Source organism: Magnolia sinica, chromosome 1 (genome assembly GCF_029962835.1).
Source record: "Magnolia sinica isolate HGM2019 chromosome 1, MsV1, whole genome shotgun sequence".
Taxonomy (NCBI): Eukaryota; Viridiplantae; Streptophyta; class Magnoliopsida; order Magnoliales; family Magnoliaceae; genus Magnolia; species Magnolia sinica.
This window is the reverse complement of record NC_080573.1, coordinates 106,438,537-106,455,932: the sequence shown is the minus strand read 5'-3', so window position 1 is coordinate 106,455,932 and position 17,396 is coordinate 106,438,537. Positions and strand designations below refer to the sequence as shown.

At 37.1% G+C, this 17,396-nt stretch overlaps 1 protein-coding gene across 2 annotated transcripts in view; it reads right to left on the bottom strand.

Annotated features, from left to right (window-relative positions):
• LOC131253276 (DNA-directed RNA polymerase III subunit 2) overlaps window positions 1-17,396 on the bottom strand; it is a 166,908-nt gene that overhangs the window by 62,957 nt on the left and 86,555 nt on the right. For both annotated transcript variants that reach the window (XM_058254230.1, XM_058254233.1), the window contains 3 exons: window positions 17,287-17,367; window positions 17,066-17,197; window positions 16,923-16,967 (listed from right to left, as the gene is read on the bottom strand). In XM_058254230.1, the coding sequence (XP_058110213.1) occupies window positions 16,923-16,967; window positions 17,066-17,197; window positions 17,287-17,367 (258 nt within the window). The remainder of the gene's footprint in view (window positions 1-16,922; window positions 16,968-17,065; window positions 17,198-17,286; window positions 17,368-17,396) is intronic.

Here is a 17,396-nt window from a genome sequence, read left to right as displayed (position 1 = left end):
CCTATTAAAAATGTCCTCTTTTTTCTTTTGGGGATTTTGATCTTCGAAAACCAAAATAAAGAAATCTAGATATCTTTTAATTCACAATGGAATCGGATGTCATTTTCTCTAACATGACTCTACACTAAAAAAGGTACAAAACGAAATTTTAAAGACTCTTACATGATTTTTAAGGTAAATTTTTTGACAGACAACAAAAGAAAACAAAGGAAAAAGACAAAAATCATTTACTATCATGATATGTATACCATATACATTTTCTCAATTGATAATATCAATGTATGTATTACTTTTTTTGTACATGTTGATGGTAAATGGATGATTGATGAGTTTTTAATCTTTTGTGATTTACATATATATTTTCATGTCTTTTATATATGTTTTTGTAAATCAGAAAAAATCTTACTTCTGATAAAATTTGCGATTTGATACGATTCAACCCTTTTTACAATTTGCAATACGATAACGATTTTGACAACATTGGATGTGGGTCATCCATCATGTGGGGCCCACCTTCATTATCAATCACCCATCCTATGAAGACCACCTTTGATGTGGATCGTCCATCATGTGGGGCCCTCCTTCAATGTGGATCACCCATCATGTGGGGCCCGCCTTGGATGTAGGTCATTCATAATTAAGGGCTGACCTTTGATGTGGAGCGTCCATCACGTGGGGCCCACCTTGATGTGGGCCATCCATCATGTGAGGCCCCGCTTCAATGTCCATTGCCCATCATGTGGGGCCCACCTTTAATGTGGACCGTCCATCATGTAGGCTCCACCTTTGAAGTGGGCCATCCATCATACCGGCTCACTTTGGATGCAGGCTATTTACCATCAGGGGTCAACCTTTGATGTGGACCATCCATTATATGGGCCCACATTAATATGGGGTCATCCATCATGTGGGGCCCACCTTTAATGTGGAATGTCCATCGTGTGAGCCCCACCTTTGATGTGGACAGTCCATCAAGTGGGGCCTCCCTTGATATGGATAGTGAGAGAGCCTCCTTTGAGATGGACCCCATACAGAAAGTGAGGGAGCCTACCTTGACATGGACCTCATATAGACAGTAAAGGAGCCTCGCTTGACGTGGACCATGAGAAAGAGAGAGAGAAGTAGATAAGTAATAAGTCAAAAAGCTAAAAATATATATATCAAGAAAAGTATATTTCAACAAGTTACTTTTACAATGAATTTACCGAACTAACATAAATGGGAAAAGTAACTTAATGACCTACAATAAGTAAAAAAGCAACTTATTAGACGGTATCCAAACAGGCCATTAAATTCTTTAGTTTATCTAATGCCATTTACAGAAAACCTCTCGATTGAAAGAGATAGTTGCATTTCCAACTCAAAACATTTGTTCAACCAAGACAAACATTAACAAATAAACGAGATACATATCCACCACCATAAACCAATGATCTCAGAATGTTAACTACAAAATACAAATAAGATAAAGCTCCACATGTACCATTTTTCTCATTTCTTTTTTTTTTTTCCTTTTTCTTTTTTCTTATTTTTTTTTTTACAGAGAGAGAGAGAGAGAGAGAGAGAGAGAGAGAGAGAGAGAGAGAGAGGAGCTTTATTAAAAGGAAAACGGAAGAAACAACAAGAGAGAGAGAAAGAATTCCCAATACAAATAGCAGGACAGTTAACCCCATGAAAGTTTTTAGGCCAAAGAAGCCCAAGCAGTCATGTTCAAGAAAACCTCTACAACAATCAAAGTCCAGACAACTCTTTATTGAGGATTCGCAAAACCTTTTAAAAGTGCAAGAGCATCCCCTAGACTTGCTTCTCCTCACTGAGAAAGTCGAGAAGGACAAATGTATGGTTTTAAAATTTGTTAGTTTTAGCAGAAATATTGGGATTCACAGTGGCAAAACAAAACCCATTTGGAATGCAAGCTTAATAACGTTTCCACATCGAAACGCGCCAATATATCGAAAATGTACCTCACATGTAGGATCCTTCGAAGAAGCATTGCTCCTGCTTCTGACTCCCGCTTCCTACTTATTTATACTTTTTTTACATTTCGAAAGAGACCATATTTGTACCTATTTTTTAATACCTCCACTTGAGTTGTTTCAAATCAATACACAAATTTGGTAGAGAAACCGCAATTGGAGAGGGATTTTGGAGTCCAATACACGTTGGGTTATAACACCCAGTGTTCGAAGTATCGGTATCGCTACAAGTTTCGCTGGCCAGGGATATGGAAACATGATCGATATCACCGATAATATCGCTGATAACCAGAAATGCAGGGAAACATGGGAAAAATGGTGGAATTTTTAGCGAAACTTCAAAAGATGTTAAAATGTACATACTTGCATATTTAGAAATTAAAATAATAATAAATAAATAAATAAAATAAAAAATAAAAAATGTAAAAAGGGCCTTAAAAGCATGTGTTGTTGTAAGAAATCAGTCCAACCATCCTATCCAACCTTCCATTCAAACATCCATCGATATTGCAAAATATCAATAGCACATGATATTTCACCAAGAAATCATCAACAATTGGAAAGAAAATGAAAGATTGCGATCTCAATATCGTGCAAGTTGTGATATCGATAATATTGAGATATTATTAATATTATCAATGACAAATTGAACACTACATACAACCATGTGCCCATGAAAAAAATGAAATAAAAAATTTTCTAATAAATAAAAAATTGATAATATCAATATGTTGGCAATATTATTGAAATATCGTCGATGCACTTGTGAAACAAGTATTACCTAGAATTTACATAGTAAAAATTATTGGTTATGCATTGGTGATATTGATGCATTGGCAATACAAGTGACACTTAGAATTTACATAGTTGAAAATATTGGCGATTACATTAGCGATATTGATATGTTGGCGATACTTGGCGATACATTGATAATATCTGGGATTTTTTATACTACTAGCATTATCGGTATCACTACCAATGTTATCAGTATCGCTGAGCTAGAAATAAAGATAATATTAGAGATATTTTGATAATATCCAAGATAATTCGAACACTGATAACACCTATACAGTTCACCCTCCAGCCATTAAAAGGTCATCCCCTAAAGGTGAGAAATATGAGATTTAGTTTGTTTATATTCCTTTTTTTTTTCAACAAAATAGCAACAAATAAGTTAAAATCTATCTCTATGCATGATTTTGATGCACTGAAATGAATTTCAACCAACAAGAGAATATTTTTCAAAAATTGTTTACAAAAATTATTTTAGGAGTTAAAAAATCTAATACAAAGGAAATGCGAAAAAAAAAAGGTTTACAAAAGAAAACTTCTTATTATTTAGCATATAACAATATGGAATGGGGTGACCATTATATGTCTGTGTTATAGAAAAGAATGGATTAGTTGAAAATCTTAAATTAAGTAACAATATTTTGGAACTTACATCAAACAATCAATTTGGTTTCAAACCATGCAAGTTTACCACCGAAGTTGTTTTCCTACTTAGAAAATTGACAGAGAAATACAGAGAGCAGAAAAGCTCTCGACATGGTCTTTATAGACTTCGAGAAAGCATATGATAAGGTCCCTAGAGAGTTGATTGAGTGGGTATGGGAAAGGAGTTTAAGTAGGATATACTAACATGATTAAGGATATGTATGAAGGAACAATAACAAATGTGACCACTAGTGTAAAGACAATTGAATTCCCAATTATTGTAGGCTTGCACCTAGTGTTCGAAATATCGATATCGTGCAATGTATCGCACCCTAAGGATACATATACATATCGGTTATCGCAAGGGATATATCGTTTGTATCGCGTAATTTATCGCAATTTTTGGGAAACATGGGAAACATTGGGAAATCGGTTGAATTTTTCAATGAAACTTCAAGGAATATTTAAAATAAAATAAAATAAAAACATTAATACACACTTTTAAATCATAAAATTTGAAAAAAGAAGTGCACATAATATGTTTCCTTGTATAGGGTCCCCTAAGCTATGCGTTGTTCAATTGAACTAAAACAACTATATTAAAAAATGATGCATAACATTTATAAATGTATCAAGACATGTATGAAAACACAACCAATGCATTCAAAAGCAAAAGATATAGTAGAACACATACATCATGGTTAGGCCTTAGTGAGTGTTTCTCTAACGTGTGGGGCCCACCTCGATGTACTTTTTGTATATCCACGCCATCTATCTGTTTTCCCATCTCATTTTAGGGCATGATCTCAAACTTTAAGAAGATCTAAATCTCAGGTGGACCATACCACTAGAAACAATGATGAATGACCATTAAAAACTTTTTATGGGCCACAAAAGTTACGGATCAAGATGATCTTTGTATTTTCCCTTAATCCAGGTAGCAAAAGTTTTGGATCAATATTATCTTTGTATTTTCCCTTAATCCAAACCTTATGTGGTGTGGTCCACTTGAGCCTTTAAAAGGTCTTGGACTGATGCCCTAAAATGATCTTCCAGAATGAATGGACGGATTAGATAAAACATATACATCAAGTGGGCCCCACAAAGCCCGTGATAGGAGCGTTCGTCTCGAGCTAACCCCACGTAACATGAAGGGGACTGGCTTTGTACCACACATCACCAATGTGGCTAGTGTGTTGACATCACCAAGTTTTGTGGTTCCCATAATGAGGTATACGTTATATCCAAACCGTCCATCCATTTGGTGAGCTCGTCATAAGGCTTGAGCCAAAAAATAAGACAAATCCAAAGATCAAGTGGACCACACTATAAAAAGTAGTGGGGAAGTGAACGTTTACCATTGAAACCCTTTTGGGGTCACAGAAGGTTTGGATCAATATGATATTTGTTTTTCCTCTTCATCTAGGTCTGTGTGACCTTACGAACAGATTGGATGGAAAATAACGTTATGGTGGGCCCTACGAATGTTTTAACAGTGAGAATCATTGTCCCCACTTATATTTTTGGTGTGGTCCATTTGAGCTTTGGATATGACTCATTTTTTGGGTTCCTGCTCTAAAATGATCTTGGAAAATGGATGAACGGTGTGGATATAATAAATACATTATTTTGGGGGGCATTTTGATCTCCTTTGGACCGTTTGTACAACTCGGAGCTCGAGGAGAGTCAGTGCTCGTCTTCTTCGCACGACACGTACCCACATGGGTCCTGTTTGTGCACAAGGATGTTGGGTGGGGCCCACCTCCATGTATTTGAGAAATCAACCCCATCCACTCTATTTTTGAGGACATTTGATAAAAAATCAGGTGGATCCAAAACTCAAGTGGGCCACATGAGAGGAAACATATGAGATTTAGTGAGCACTGTTGAAATATTCTTCTAGCCATAAAAGTTTTGTATCAGGCTAATTTTTTCTTGTTTTCAATTCATCCGAGTGGTAATGACCTTATAAACGATTTGGATGACATATAAACATCAAGGTGGAGCCCAGGAAGGTTTCACCAATGGAAATTTATTTCCCCAATATTCCCTCTCATTTGACCCACTTGAGTTTTGAATCCACCTAATTTTTGGTTGCATGTTCTAAAATGACCTCAAAAAACGGATGGATAGAGTTGATTTCTCCAAAACATAGTGGTGGGCCCCACCCAGCATCCTTGTGCAAGAACTTCCCGTGAAAGGCATTAGCAGGAAATCCACATCCATCCATCGCAGTTGTGGGCCGACCTAACATAATGTATGTGTTGTATCCACACCATCCATCATTTTGGAGAGATCAATTTAGGGCATGAGCTGATATTTATGTTTTCCCATCGTTCATGTTCGTGTTAACTTATTAACAGGTTAGATCTCAAATAAACCTCATGATGGGCCTAGTAAGGTTTCAACGGTGGGCATCACTGTCTCCACTTTTTTCTGTGGTGGGGTCCACTCAAGATTTGGATATGCCTCATTCTTTGTACCATGCACTAAAATGATCTCTCCAAAGTGATGGACGGTGTGGATACAACACATACATCATGATGGCGCCCATAAAACTTGGTGACGTCACTTCAGTCGCGAATCTCGCTACTCAACGCTAAACCGTTGCCATTTTCGAAAGAGGAAAGGGTTCCGTAAGGACCGGAACCCTAATCTCTCCTAAAATCCTAAAATTTCATTTTTTCTCATTTAAACCCAAATCATTAGGGTTTTTTTTTTTTTCTTCAGATTTCTTGCCGAAATCTCCCAGCCAATTTGAATCTAGCTTCGCTGTGGATCGATCAATCGAGTGGCCCACGCACCAATTTCTACATCCGACAGGTACCGAAATCCGATAATATATGTGATATTGCCAAAAATTGTGCGATATCATGTGATATATCGCACGATACTTTGAAAGCTGTATATATATATATATAATTATATATATATATATATATAAATTTCTGAGGGATTTCGGATGATTATCGTGTCGTTGGCCAGCGATAACGATATTATCGGCCAATATTATCGATATTACAAACACTGCTTGCACCAAGGATTGGCATTGAGTTCTCACCTTTTCCCATTGGTCATGGAAGATTTAAAGAGGCATTTGTAGGAAGAAATCCCATGGTTTATGTTGTTTATAGGAATGGAAACGAGGAATTAGTTAAGATTGTTGACCAAGAAGTTTCCCAAAATGACCACTTTCAATATCTTAGGTCAATAATTCATGAGAGTGGAGATTGATAAGGATGTTGCCCATAAAATTCAAGCTACGTTAAATAATTGCAGATGTGCCGCTAGAGTTTTATGTGATCATTGTGTAGCACTCAAACTGAAAGGAAAATTTTATAGGATAGTTATAAGACTAGCCAAGCTTTATGGGACAAAATGTTGGGTAGTTAAAGGAACAACGTGTTCATACGATGAGTGTTGTGGAAATGGGGATGTTGAGATGGATGAATGGCAAGAGGACAGAGGATAGAATTAGAAATGAATGCACTACAGGAAACTTAGGATTAACACCAATAGGTAATAAGATAAGGGGAAGTAAACTAAGATGGTTTGGTCATGTGCAACGGAAACCAAGAATTGTGCCGGTTAGGAGTGAGTTGGTACAAGTTGAAGGCTCTAAAAGGGCAAGGAGAAGGCCCAAATGAACACGGGTGGAGGTAGTAAGAAAAGACTTGATAACCTATGGTCTAATTGAAGTTATGGCCCTTAATAGAGTGGAATGATAGAACAAGATCCATGTAGCGAACCCCAGTTAGTTGGGACAAGGCCTAGATTATGATGATGATGATTTTGAAAATACAAAAAATTAAAATTAAATAAAAAAATTTTAAAAAAAAAAAAAAAAACAAAAAACCATATTGAGTTATTCTAGTGTTGTTATTGTTTTCTCTTGTTTTATGGTTACTCTAAATGTCAGAATGAGGAAGATGGACATTGGTTGGCAATATTTATGGCCAATTGACAAGAACAAAGACTGGTCCATCTGTAATTATTGTGATCACATGCTGAAGAGTGAGTGTCCGAGTTGAAGCATCATTTGGCAGGGTGTCACAGTAATGTAGCAAGCTGCCATAATAATATGAATGAGGTGAGATCACAGATCGACCTATTATGTTCTGGTTTTACATTTGGAGATAGGTACTAATAATGATAATAGTGGTCGTAACGGCCACCGCCTTTACCGTTAGGACATAGGTCATAATGGCCATTACAAACTCCTTTTTTCTTTTTCTTTTTCTTTTTTCCTTTTTGAAAAAACTTGTTTCGGCCCCATAATGAACCATTACAAGGCCATTACAGGCCATATTTTCCATAACGTCCGTTTACGGCCCCGTAATGCATTAAGGTTCCCATTATTATTGTTACATGATCATTTTTCAATGCATTTCTTTGAAAGGGGCAACAAACACATTTAAGGTAACCAGGAAAGAGTTGTTACATCTTGTGTGAAGACTTGAAATTGTGGATGAGGGCTTAGAAAATGGTAATGAAAACATGAGATAACCTAATAAATGTATTATAAAATGGGATAATATCCATTCTAACTTTTTTTCATTTTGGGTAATTGCACAAAAGTGTGATGATATCCTATTGAATGTATTACAAAGCGAGACATATCGGTGTATTAAAGGCCCCTAGATTCACATCATCCACTAATCTTCTTCCACATCCTTAGATCTTGAAACAGGCAATAAGTAAGATAGAATGTTACAGAACAATTGAGAAACTTTGCAAGTTTACTCATAGACACAAGCCTAAAGGAAATTTAGGTGCAAAAAGAAAAAAAAAAAAATAGATGAATTAGGATCTACTCTCAAAAAACTTTTACAGATGTACCATCAGCTAGAGTAATAGAAGAATTATAAACAAACACTCGCCACCAAGAGAAGTTTGCAGAAGGCGGGGGAGAAGTGAATCGGCACAAGATACTCGTTGGAATGATGCTCATGGAAGTTCTGAGGGGGATCTCGCGTAGAGACTCTTGCAAAGAGGGGTAGCTACTTGGGTTAGGGGTGAGAGGCGTGGGCTAGTGGGAGTTAAGGAATGAGGGTTATAGGGGGAGAGATGAGGGGAGAGGTACGGGTATGGGAGGGATGAGGGTCTAGGAAGAGGGGTAAGTCAAGGGCTTGGTGGAAGGAGATTGTAGGTGGAGAGGAGGGTGTCAATGACAAGAGAGCAGATGGGGTTAATGTAGAGGTTGAAGAAGAGGGGAGAGAGAGAAGCAACAATAAGGTTGAGGTTGTGAAGGTAGACAGGCAGTCTGTAAGAGTCCATGAGAGGGGAAGCAATGGGGTTAGGGTTGAAAGAGGAGGAGAGATGGACCCTACAAAAGGGGCGCAAGAAGGTAGCATGTGGAAGAAGGAAGAGGCGTAAAGGATCCCTGCTAGGGGTGTACATCGAGTCGAACCGAGTCGAGCTGGCCTCAGCTTGACTCGGCTCGGCCACTAGCTAACCTCAGCTCAAACTCGGCTCTGCTCGGTCCTTGAGCCTAACTGGCTAGCTCGGCTCGATTCGGTCAGCAGCTTGGGCCAGTTCGAGCCGAGTTCGCCTATGCAGCATTTTCACAAACACATGGACTACAACTTCAAATTCTCATTGAATGTAAAACACAAACAGTGCTTTTATAGGTATTTCATCAAACACCTTGTAAGCAACACCAAAATCAAGAAAAAAGGGGATTTGTCTGATGAAACATACCTTCCTTGCCACCAGCCGACACTTCGTTGAGTCATTTCATCAAACATTTGGTGAACAACAGGGTTCAAGCTATATATCGATCCGAGTCGAGTCGAGCTGGGGCCAGCTCAAACTCGGTTCGAACTTGTTTTCGAGCTCTAAAAACCAGCTCAACTCTAATCAAACTCAGCTTCAAACTGAGGCGATTTGAGCTTTTTCAAGCCCTAATCCCTGCAAAGGTATTAAAAGATACTTACATACAGTGGGTCGTAATGGGCACCTAGAAATTCTGTCTATAATTGTAGGATTCCTCCTGTGTGTGTGTGCATGTGGGCGCGCGCGCACGTATATGTATATGTATGGAGCTTTTTGGTTGGAAAATCCACATTTCTTGATTTTCATGGTTTCTTAGATTGTTCCTAAGGCAATTACGATTGTGTATGTGTATTCTTAGGAGATTAAAACTTGAAATCAAAGCAGTTTGAACAGATCGTGGATCGAGTGGATTGTAATCAAGAATGAGTATAGGAAGAACCATAAACTGTTGTTCTCCATGATCTTTAGAAAAATATCGAAAGTTTTTAAGAAACTTGACATCCGTAGAAACATAATGCTTTCTACTAATCAAATCAAACACTTGATCCCTCTTTCAGAAGTGGAATATCCCAAGAAAACACATTTGACAGCCAAATCTAGTAATTTATTTCGACGAGGATCATTATTAGAAGCATAACAAACACACCCAAAGACTGAAATTTCAGGAACAGAGTAAAATGCTTAGAACTATTGAATAGGAGATTGACCCTCAAAAATTCTAGTAGACAAACAATTAATCAAATAATAGGCAGTAAGAACAGCATCCGACCAAAATAACTGAGGAATAGACGTCCCAATGAGAAGAGCACGAGTAATTTTCATGAGATGTTTATTCATTCTTTCAGCAATACCATTTTGTTGCGGAGTATATGTACTAGTCGTTTACGAATCTATATCATGCTCCAAAAGATAAGACAACATAGAATGAGAAAGATATTTTTGTGTCATCAATATGCAGGGTTCTTGTATTTGTATTAAACTGATTTTAACTTAGAACGAAGCACTTCAAAATTTGAACCTTAAAAATTGAACCAACATCATCTCTATTTTTCATCAAATAAATCAATGTCATACCAAAAGCATCTTCACTAAAGGAGATAAGGTAATTAACTCCATTAGAATTAATCAGAATTGCCCCAAACATCAGAATGAACTAATGAAAATATATATATATATTTGACATCCTTTCCTTAAGGGAATAAACCGACTTTTGATGTTTAAGCTAAAACACAAGCCTTAGATTGAAAAATCTTGATATCCATATGCTTAATTGACCGACGCAACAAAGACTCTAAAACCAAATTAGAAGGATGACAAAAACGGCGATGACAAAGATAATGGTCCTCCTTTTTTACATTAAGACGCTCACTAAACTGACTAAAAAGATTCGAATAAAGAATGTATAATCCATCATTCTCAAGTCGACCACCAAGCAACTTCTTCATCCTCAGATCTTGAAAGAAACAATGATCAAGAAAAAATAAGTAGCACTATAATATAAATCTATCATAAGCGAACTCACATATAATAAATTAGAAGTATCGGAACCAATAAGATTATAAGACAGAGGACGGAGAGTGAAGGTGAACCAGAAATAGTACCATTTCCCCTAATAGGTGTCAAGGTACCATATGCTAACTTCACACAACCTGAATAAAGATTTGAGGGAAATGAAGTAAAAGAGATGGATGTACCCATCATATGATCAGTAGCCCCCAAAACAATTATCCAAGCATTAAACATTGAAGCAGCATGAAGGGCAGCAAAGGTATTACCTTTTCGGGCCAAAGATGTACATGGAAAGGCCTTATCTACACAGCATCCCTTAGTAAAGCATCATGCTCATTTTTTCAGAGATGGACTACATCCCCAGCTGGCGAGGTATTTCATATCGATAATAGTGGTCGTACCAGTCACCACCATTGCCAATACAGGTATAAGCCATTATGAGGACATACGAGTTGTTACACCCCCCATAATGATCTCTTTTTTTGGCCAAAAATTTTGGAAAAATATCTAGAAGATCCTAAATAATCTAAATAATCCAAATATGTATTCTTTTTCTGTTTTGAACACGCTTATGGTGGCATAGCGATCCACTCGTTAGTGGGAATGCAATATCGAATGTCTGATGAATTTACGAACTTAACGGGCTTAGATTGATTTCAACTTGGCCTATAATTCATATGCAAGTTATGGCACTCATCCCGCTAATGCACATCCCTAAGCATTTGACATCATTCCCCCAAATAAATTTTAAGAAAATTCTGGAATTAAATTGGGATTAATAATGTCGCTGACTAAGGGGGCCATTCAAATTCTCTCAAATGGTCTCAAAATTTATGTAAATGTATGGCATTCATCCCACTAATGCATATCCCTAAGCTTTTGACATCACTCCTCCCAAGTACTTATAAGAAAAAATAAAATTAACACCCTGATCCATAGCTCAAGTGGTAGACTAAGTGAAGGATACCTCATTTCAACACCGAGGTCTTGGTATCAATTCCCTAGTGGGGGTGGCTAACTGTGAACTAACAATGGGGTGTACTAACAAGCTAACAAAAAAATATATAAAAATAAATAAATAGTAAAACATTAAATTAAATCCAGATGGATAATGTAGCTGATTTGGTGGGCCACTCAAATGCCCCCAAATCAGCCCCAAATACATCCAAGTTATAATACCCATCCCACAAATGCATGTCTCGAACCATTCAACATCATATCCCCCAATAAAATTTAAGAAAATTTTGAAATTCAATTCGGATGAAAAAAAAATAACAATTGGATGAATAGTGTGGCCGATTTGGGGGACCACTTGATGCCCCCAAAGTAGCCTCAAATTCACGCAATCTATTGACACTCATCCAACTGATATAATAGGCCACAGAGTGGTGGACATTTATTGGATGATGAAATATAAAAACGATCTTATCACCCTATTTCAAAAAGCAGGTGTCCGCAAATCGTCAGTTAAAATAGTTTAAATAATTTAATTTTAGGATTGTGATGGGGCAAAGCTATTAGATGGATTGGAAATTATTTGTTGCTCGACTGTAACTTATGGTCCAACCGGTTGGGATGCAGATTACAAACTAACACTACCGGATGGTGCTCTATAGGGCCCGCCATAATGTATGTATTTTATCCACACTATCCATCCATGTTGCCACCTCATTTTTGGGCATGAGCCCATAAATGAGAAGGATCCAAATCTCGGGTGGACCACAACACAGGAAACGGAGGTGATTGAATGCCCACTATTAAAAAATACTTGGGTGGTACCATTGTTTGAAATATCTCCAATATTATCATCATCTCCAGCTTGGTGTTACCGATAACACTAGTAGCGATACCGATAACACCGATAGCATTAGAAATTTCAGGCATCAGCAATGTATCGCTAAGTATTGCAAACACATCGATATCGCCAATATTCTCAATTGTGTAAATTTCAAGCATCGCTTGTAGTGCCAATATATTAATATGACCAATATTTTTTACTGTGTAAATTCTTGGTGACGCTTGTATCACAAGTGTATCGGCAATATTTCAAAAATATCGCCAACGTAGATATATCATAGAAAGTTTGTTTATTATTAATATTTTTTTAAATCTATTTTAAATTTTTTATGAGCACATTCTTGTATGCAATTTTCAACTTATCGTTGCTAATATAGATAATATCTCAATATTATCGTTATAGCAACATGCGCGATATCAAGACCACAATCTTTCATTTCCTTCCGGTTGTTGATAATTTCTTGGCATAATATTGTGAGTTGTCGATATTCTTCAATATTGATGGAAGGTTGGATGGATGATTGGACGGTTAGATGTGATGGTTAGATTATTTCTTATGACGACACATGCTTTTAAGCCCCCATTAAATGGAAACTTATTGTGTATACATCTTTTTGTAAATTTTTTATTCCTAAATATGCATATATGTGTATTTTAGCATCTCCTAAAGTTTCACTGAAAATTCTACCATTTTTCCCACATTTTCAGTTATCAGCGATTTTATCGTCGATATCGATACTGTTTCTGTATCCCTGGCTAGCGAAACTTGTAGCGATACTGATACTTTGAACATTGTGTGGTACAAAACTTTTGAATCAAGAAGATATTTGTGTTTTCCATGCATCCAAGTTAGTGTGACCCAATTAATAGGTTGGATGGCAAATAAACATTATGGTGGGCCCTAGGAAGTTTTTAATGGTGAGCGTTCAATCACCATTGTTTCCTATGGTGTGGTCCACCTAAGATTTGGATCTTACTCATTTACGGGCTCAAAATGGATGGACAAAGTGGATAAAATACATACATCACGGTGGGGTCCAAAGAGCACCCAGCACGTGGACCTTTTATTTAAATAAATTAATTAATTAATTAAAAAAAGGACCAAACTAAGCCACATAACCCGTTTGGAATTAAAGAGAGAGGGCTTTGTTGCATATTTCGAATGAAGAGAGAGATAGAGGGAGAGAGAGAGAGAGAGAGAGAGAGAGGACATACATGGCTCTCCGAGTTCGAAACCCTAGCGCGTGCACACACACACACACAGACGTTAATGACAATGGAGAAGAGGAGGAGAAAGAGAAAAAGGAGACAGAAGAATTAGGTACGCCTTCAGGCTTTCTCTTTTCTTTGTTCTTTTCTTTTTTCTTGAATAAAGATAAAAGAAGAAAAAGACACCCTTTCTTTTTGTAAATGCATGAGGTAACAGACGTTACACCCTATAATGGTCGTTACAGGGGTCGTAACGGCCATTACGCATATCTTTTTCTGCCCCACGTTGATTCAAACCCACATCGCATAACGGCCTAGGCTGTCATTATGTATCAGCCGTTACGTAACTGATTTGGAATACCTTGCCAGTTGGTTGAACCAAAGGTGAATCGCCAGTGGAGCCACCTCACCAACGGTAAGCGGAAACTCTTTATCATTCGTAGTGGTTGAATTAGCAATGCGGCCATAAGGTGGTTTACCATGAAGCAGCCAACAATAATAAACTTTATAGCCATATTGACCACAATGAGTACACAAACAATCTGCTCCACAACCATGATCAACGTCACGACTACAATCACAGCCTGCATCCCGGCCTCCTCATCTAGCATAATTTTGCCTCTTCCACTACCAACATTATCAAGATTTCTAAATCCAATCACAAGAGCAAATTTCTCAACCACCACTGATCCCATAGCTGCACGAAGCCTCTCCATCTTGTAAAAGCAGAGAATACACACCATTTAGAGAAGGTTAGAGTATGGGAACCAAGAATGCACCGGTTCAACTTGAGAACTAAGGCCCACTAACAATTCCAAAATCCTTTTCTTCTCAATATTTCTTTTATATGCATCGGCATCTGTGGTACAAACAAACTGGAGATCATTCAGGAAAGATAATTCCTACAACAAACCATGTGTCTTAGCATAATTGTTAGGAACTAAATGCTTCCCAATCTCCTGGTAAATATTGTAAATCTGAGCCACATTATTTTGATAGGCATACAATTCATGAGTAGTCACGTGCAATAGATAACAAAAAGCCATTCACTGACTTCTGGTTCCATAGAATTCAAAAGCCAGGACATGACCAGAAAGTTATTTGATTTCTAGCCTCCATAAGGAAGATTTTTGACATGGTAGGTTCTGGTATATTACCATCTATATATCCCAACTTCTGTTTTCCTCAAATAAATATCTCAACTATTTTCGACCACTAAAAATAATTGGTGAACTTAAGCTTATGGATTGTAATCTACAACCTAGGGTTCTCATAATGAACAATCAACTGTTCCATCTTAGAGTTGATGGTATCTGCAGTCTCAGACAGAGACGAATAAGCCATATTTAAACCCTAAACAATTTCAATAAAAACAATTCTCAATATTCCACCAATCAATGTTCAACTCGAAATTCCACAATCAATATCCAACTCGAAATTCCACAGATCAATATCCAACTAATGCTATAATCAAATATAGCATGCAATAATCTCAAAACGAATACTCAAATCGACAAACCACCAAGAAAATAAAAAAAGGGAGGGGTGTTCTTCCAATTGAATTACTAAAAGAAAAACAAATCTGGAAAATCTAGGGTTACCATGAGGAGAATGTTGTAAATCTTGAAGAAAGACGCCCAAAAAACTATACAAACGGTAATGACCAGCAAACACTAATCGTTGCAATCCAGTTTCAGTAAATCTAAACAAAAATCAACCCAAAAAATCTGAAGAGAATGAATGTCCAGCAAATTAAAATCACTCGACCCTGTTTTTTATGAAACACAACTGCATTGAATGTCCAAAGGCTTGCTCGATCATATTTCCAGCAAAGCCTTCAGCAGAATCAGTGATTAAAGGGTCACAGCTCCCAAAGCAAGAGAATTTATATGCAAAGAAAAAGAAGAGGAGAAGGGGGAAGAGATCAAGAAATAAGAAAGAGATTGGAAACCCAAGGGACCTTGCTCTGATATCATGTCAGAGGAAAGAAGCCTCTGGGAAGAAAAGAAACTTAGATAGGGCTAGATGTCCAGCCCTCTCTCTTTATATATTGAGTGGCAAATTACATGAACTACAAGAGTAAAGGGTAAAAAAGGAACAATAATAAAAAGAGACCAAATAAAAAGGAAATGACGAGACCACAGCCCAAGAAAAGCCTATGGCTAATGGCCCAGAGGGGCAAAACACAATCATGTCAACAATATAATTATTATCATCATGCCTCGGACCCAAACAAGGCCAAACGGGAACCTGGTGCAATTATTAATTGGCCTTAACATTTCAACCCAACCCCACCCAACGAACCCAAAATTCCTAGTCCAAGCTCAACCCATGATTAGCCAAGCCTAAAGACCCGACGAAGAAGCCTGACCCATTAACACCCTTATATGGAAAGGTTGGAGTTTCAACCTAGCTTATGTTTACATTAGATGATGCACGCCAAAATGAAAAATAAAATTATATATATATATATATATATATATATATATATATATATATATATATATATATATGAAACAAATTAGAATACGAACTACACAATTAAGAGAAACGAAAGAAAAAACACCTAAGCAAACTATTGTGATGCAAGGAAATCGAAAGGTACCTCAAGAGGAAATTCCAAGAGCAAATATGTCCAGACTACCCAAATAACAATAAAATACAAACAAGCACAACATAATTCTTAACATTTCGAAGAAGAATGATCAAAAGTCCCATTAAAAAGGAAACAAGTCAACAGGGTTAAGTAGCAAGTGGAGCAAGTTTTCGAATATGGACATGGAGAACATTCGGTCCAAAGATACATTTGTTGCATTAGCAGATTAGATAAGAAGAAATTAAGGTGAACATGGGGATTGTTGATGAAACAAAAAAGAAGTATTTTCTATATAGTTGATGCTGGTAAGATGAGAAGATATTAAGGTGCTCAAAGTTGATAAAATCCACATATTCTAGATCATCCCAGATGAGGGTCAACTGAATATGTTAAATTTTGGATTTGATAAAGCTGTATCCTTCAAACCAGTGTCTTAAATTACATCCACCCAACTCCATAAAACATGCATTAAGGTACAGAAGAACAGCTGAAACTGGAGAATAGAACAGAATCTTAAGCAACATGAGAAATATGCTAGTTCAGTGAAGGTGACAACATGTTGACTTACATCTCCTTTAAAATAAGAATATTGAAGACCACAAACAATCGAAAATATCACTTACCTGGTTATAAGCAATATTGCCCATAGCTTGTTTTCCCATTGCACACTATAAAATGAAACAAGTGTCTTAACATCGTCGGAATGCAAAGTTCCTACAAAAGGAAAGCATGATATCCAAGATATCCAAAAGGAAGAAGGGACAACCTGATATGTATTTCGAGGTGACTGGTTGTGGTGAGGAAAAGGAATTAGTCCCGCACAAACCCCTAAGATAGTGAAAGGCTCGATTTCTATATGCGTTGTTTTAGGTCCAGCTTCGCCCTCGTACAAAGCAATCTAATAAACAGATACTGACATAACTAACTAAGACATGCAACGGTTAATACATGAGAAACATATAAGGAATTAGCAAGCTATTTACAAACCAGAGCATTGTTCTCCTCATTAACATCAAGATATTCAACCAAACCCTCACGTATAAAATCATCGAAAACGCGGACTCCATCCTTAAAGAGAAACAAGAGGTGAATATCAG